The sequence below is a fragment of the Otolemur garnettii genome, unplaced genomic scaffold (genome assembly GCF_000181295.1).
Source record: "Otolemur garnettii isolate 467f Iridium unplaced genomic scaffold, OtoGar3 scaffold00039, whole genome shotgun sequence".
NCBI lineage: Eukaryota > Metazoa > Chordata > Mammalia > Primates > Galagidae > Otolemur > Otolemur garnettii.
Genome location: NW_003852434.1, coordinates 9,078,625 through 9,083,655, shown reverse-complemented (window position 1 = coordinate 9,083,655; position 5,031 = coordinate 9,078,625). Strand labels below are relative to the sequence as shown.

The window sequence follows — 5,031 nt, the reverse complement described above, 5'->3', positions numbered from 1 at the left end:
AGTCGGACTCTGGGGAAGCGCGCGCGGGATCCGCGCACGCACTGGAGGTCCAGCTCTCTGTCACGGGTTCTCCAAGTGCAAGTGAAACGGGAAAAAGGCTCTCTCCAATGCTTTGGTCCCTTCCTTTCCGATCTCGAAACTGATTGTCCCCTCCTAGCAGTCTCAGAGGGCCCAAGCTGCAGTAGAAGCCGGGCCGGGCGGCTCGCGGAGAGGCGTTACGGGGCGGGGAAGGCGCTCGGGATCTTCTGGGCGCGGGCAGGCCGGGGAGAAGGCTGCGAGGCAGGCGGCGCCGGAGGGAGCGCCTGGCCCAGCAAAGAGTTAAAGGGAGGGGACGTGGGCTGTCACGCGTCATTGGGCAGATTATGTGCAGCAAACAAAAAGTGTGTGTCTGCGTGCCAGTCAGTCACTGCATCGGGTCCATCTGTACAACTCTCTCCGTTTCTCCCCCTCTCTCCGCTCGCTCTCATCTTTCTCTCCACATCTCTCCATCTCTCTTTTCTCTCTGTAGGCAGAGCCTACTTGACAGCGCACCAGCCCCTCTAGACATGGAAATATACTGATACAATAGGCAAAAAGAAACACTCGCTCGCGTCTCCCCATTTCCAGGTGGCCTCATTTGGGCGATCTGATCCTGACCTTATTCCTGGTAAGTCTATTTGCATTGAAGTGGGAGGGGGATGGGGAAAGGGCAGGTTTGGTGGGAAGAGTAGAAAATTTTGTCCCCGTCTCCGCAACCAGAAGAGAGGGGAAAATAATTGTTAAGGGGAATCTCTACCGCCGGTACAATTATACAAAAGGAGGCGCGGGTGGGGAGCACTTTGCCGGAGAAGCGGGGACTGGGCAGCGCGCGGCCGCCAGACAATGCCTGCCGGGAGGGGAGGCTGCCGGCGGCCGCAGCGACGGGCTTTCGGCCAGCGCAGGCGGCCCTGGGGAGGGTCCTCCGGGGGAGTGGGAACCTGGGCCTAGAGCAGGACGCGGAGCTGTGAAAGGCCGGGTGCCGAACGCCACCGCACGCGGCCGGGAGAGCTCGGACTCTTCTTGCCCAGCGGTTATTGTGACCGGCTCGAGGCTTGTGGCGGCCGCCGCGGCGACGCGGACCGCGATCAGCGCGCGTAGCCCGGACCTTTCACCGTATTGTTAGATAGAACTGCATTTTAATGACTGTGTCCCTGCTGTTGCCCGAAGTGACGTGGCGACCTCCAACACAATGAAATGCTTGTGTGAAAAAGATTTTTTAAAGGAGGAGAGAAATTGGGGCATAAAACGCTGAATTGAAGGAAATTGAAAAGGAGAGACTAGGATTCCGTTGAAAAGGAGCTGAGAGGTTCTGTTACGTTTTGCTGTTTTTTAAATTTGTAAATGGAAATCAGGAAGCCTACCTTATCTGAGGTAAAGATGCTCAGGGATAGATGATGTAGGTAATAAAGTTTCTATTTTATGGAAATTTTTTCTTTTTGCTGCTGTCTGGCAGCCCAACACTTGATATTTGTGGACGCGCGGGAGAATGAATGAAGACGGTCTGCGCAAAGTTTTAAGCCATGTTAGCTGGAAAGAGGGAGGAAGCTCTATCTCATAATCACATTTGTAAGATTAATTGGTTAATAGATATTAAGATGAAAATACACATTGCTAATATTACTAATATTCCATAATGAACAGCTTTGCAGGAAAAGAATCAGGTCTGCACTTTCCTGTTTTTATTTATACAAAACATACACAAATGACTGCCAATCGTGGCATTGTTCGGAAAGAACAAACTCAGAATAATCTTCTGAACAGTCAGGAAAAGTAAACAATGCAGCTAGTTCAAAGCTAGTTTAAAAAAGTAAACACCTGATTTTTTAAAAATGGTATGTGTTGTAGGGGATGTCCAGGAGCAGAGGAAGGTAAGTGTCCCTGTATGACAGCTTAATAGAGAGCCCTCCATTGGGGCATTACTTTCTAAATTGCTGCGGATTAAACAGCTGGAGAGCCCACTGAGGACTCCTCAAGCAGGGCTGCCCCCTCTTGCCCAAATAGGGTCTGTATGGGGGGAGTGAGAATTCACCAGTCATTACACACAGTATTTCAAACAGGGGAGCCTTCAGGCCTGTCCTATACCTGTTTGCTTCATGACTCACATGCGACTCAATCCACCCCCATGTATAACAAGGGATCTGGGATTCACCCTCATCCATAAATAAGCACGTGGAGAAGAAAAAAATTACCTCTGCTTGCTGCTTTTAATTAAAGCCTCGGAGGGACAGTGTTGGATTATGGTAATGAGTAGACAGACACAGGTCCCCTCGTGTAGGCTACAGAGAAAGGTTAGCTGACACAGAATTAGTGGCCCTGACACACCACTTGAAATCCATTCGCCATGCCCCACTGTCTCTGCCTGCTCGCTGATGCTGTGCCCCTCTTTGGAAGAAAACAAGAAATGGGCTCGTGGGTACCCATTTTAATACATCAGAGGGAAGGAATGTTTTCCCTAAGGATGAGAAGTTTCTTCTGGTAAGGAAAATCTATAAGCTGGAAAAAAAATAGTATTATTTTTCTTCACCTCCCCCCCAAACCCCATTCAACACCAATTCAATATAAAAATGATCTGACTGTCATCTTTCCTATCCCTTTCTTTCCTTCCTTCCAGGCAGGCAGTCAGTACCTCCCATTATTCTAATTGCTTTTTTAAAAAAAGTATCCTGTATTTGTACTTGCACCTTTGAGATATGCCAGATTGACCCACTTTAGTTTTTAAATAAGAGCTAGTGCAAGGAAAATCTGTCTTGGAAGTTAAAATGTTCTGTCTGGGTTCATAGTGTTGTAAGCGGTAACGTAACTCACTTCCTTCTCCTGTGTATCTATCTCCAGTGATGGAGGATTCAGGCATCCAGAGAGGCATCTGGGATGGAGATGCAAAGGCTGTTCAACAGTGTCTGACGGATATTTTTACCAGCGTTTACACCACCTGCGACATCCCTGAGAATGCTATATTTGGTCCCTGTGTCCTGAGCCACACTTCCCTGTATGACAGCATAGCTTTCATTGCTCTCAAGTCTACTGACAAGAGAACAGTCCCCTATATCTTCAGGGTAAGTCCCAGCCAGTCCTGGGTGGGTGGAGGAGGGCAGTGTCCCGTTGCAAATGAACGAAGGGGCATTCTACTGACAAAAGGAGACAGGTTTCCAATGCAGAAAATGTAACAATGCAAGCAATCCCATTTTACACACCAACAATTATAGAAGGGAAATTAAACTCGAGTTACTGTCAACTGATTTTCAGGAATAAATGACAACATTTGATTTGGAATGTTAGAAATATCTAAATTAGTGTCTCAGTTCTGAATTTGCCTGGTAATGAACATAATTTCCTCAACTCGGAGATTTCACTGAGGCTGAGGCATTTGCATGCAAAATACTTTCTGAAAGTACTCTTTACACGTATATTTGCTTTCCAGATGAGGAAGTCTCCTAAATATTACTTTCTTTGGCAACATTATCCAGAGTTTGTGTTTAAATTAAAATACTCTTGATTTTGACAGGAAAGCATCATTAAATCCAGGTGTTTGAGTTCGCAGACAAAAGGCCTCTCACTTCCTATTCTTTCTTTACAAAGAAACACTATTAATTATTCAAGCCAAAAATAGGACGATGAGTGCCACATAATAATTTCTAAGATTTAAGCCTGCGTTTTTTCCTGAAACTGACAAAATTCCCTATACCTTTGCAACGCGGGATAATTTACAAGTAAATTCTCAAGAGGTTAACACTAAATGATAAGGAGAAATTTTATCATTCGGTGTTCAACCAATATATGAAAATGTTGACTTCATCTGACCGATGCAGTGTTTTGAAGGATGAGTCTTCTTACCTACTGGTTACGAATACGAGGACAGATCCCAACTCGGGTCAGATTTTTAGAAACTTGTTCTCAGAAAATTTTAGGAAAAGACTGAGGTAGAGGAAATGGTCCTGGTTCCTCGTCTCACGTGGGTTTCTCCCTCCTCCCCCTTTCTTGTCTTCTTTCTTCTGTTTTAAATTGTAGGTAGACACCTCGGCGGCAAATGGTTCCTCAGAAGGTCTCATGTGGCTGCGGCTGGTCCAATCAGCCCGAGATAAAGAAGAGCAGAACCTGGAAGCCTATATAAAAAACGGACAGCTGTTTTACCGCTCTCTCCGCAGGATTGCCAAAGATGAGGAGTTACTGGTTTGGTACGGGAAAGAACTGTCTGAGCTACTCCTGCTCTGCCCGGCTAGATCCCACAACAAAATGAATGGTAGGTCGGCCCAGCCCCGCCGTGGGCCCTCGGCGAGCTAGCCCGGGAGAAGCTGGGGGCGGTGGGGGTCTCTCTCCCCCCTCGGGTGTCTCCTGGGAAGGTTTAGAGACGTAATTTAGAATGAAGCTGAGCTAGGTGAGGATGAATAGGGGACACTTGGCCTGACTGCAGCGTTCCCAAATCAGGAGGGAATGTTTGATCAGGCCCGAGTGTGGATTCTTTCCTTGGAAACTCAGACTCTGGGAGATGAAGGTAGATTTGTGAAGGGGATGATGGCAAACTGTCCTGGGGCAATGCTGAGTAACCGTGTGTGTGTGTGTGTGTGTGTGTGTGTGTGTGTCTGGTGTTTGCTCGTTAAGCAGGGTCGTCCCCTTACACTTGCCTGGAATGCAGCCAACGTTTCCAGTTTGAGTTTCCCTATGTGGCGCATCTGCGTTTCCGCTGCCCCAAGAGACTTCACAGCGCCGATGCAAGTCCCCAAGACGAGCAAGGCGGCGGCGTGGGCACCAAGGACCACGGGGGCGGCGGCGGCGGCAAAGACCAGCAGCAGCAACAGGAGGCCCCCTTAGGCCCGGCCCCTAAATTCTGCAAAGCGGGTCCCCTTCACCACTACCCAGCCCCCTCCCCCGAGAGCAGCAACCCACCCGCCGCAGCCGGCGGCAGCAGCGCAAAGCCATCCACAGACTTTCACAACCTGGCCAGGGAGCTGGAAAACTCCCGGGGAGGCAGCAGCTGCTCCCCAGCCCAGAGCCTCGGCAGCGGCGGCGGCGGCCACC

General features: G+C 49.0%; 1 protein-coding gene across 1 annotated transcript in view; it reads left to right on the top strand.

Annotated features, from left to right (window-relative positions):
- Nucleotides 1–401: 401 nt before the first annotated feature.
- Nucleotides 402–5,031, top strand: part of PRDM8 (PR/SET domain 8) — a 5,992-nt gene continuing 1,362 nt past the window's right edge. Inside the window, 4 exon segments of the mRNA XM_023513347.1 lie at nucleotides 402–646; nucleotides 2,851–3,071; nucleotides 4,024–4,255; nucleotides 4,618–5,022. Coding sequence (XP_023369115.1) covers nucleotides 2,853–3,071; nucleotides 4,024–4,255; nucleotides 4,618–5,022 — 856 coding nt within the window. The 5' untranslated portion in view covers nucleotides 402–646; nucleotides 2,851–2,852.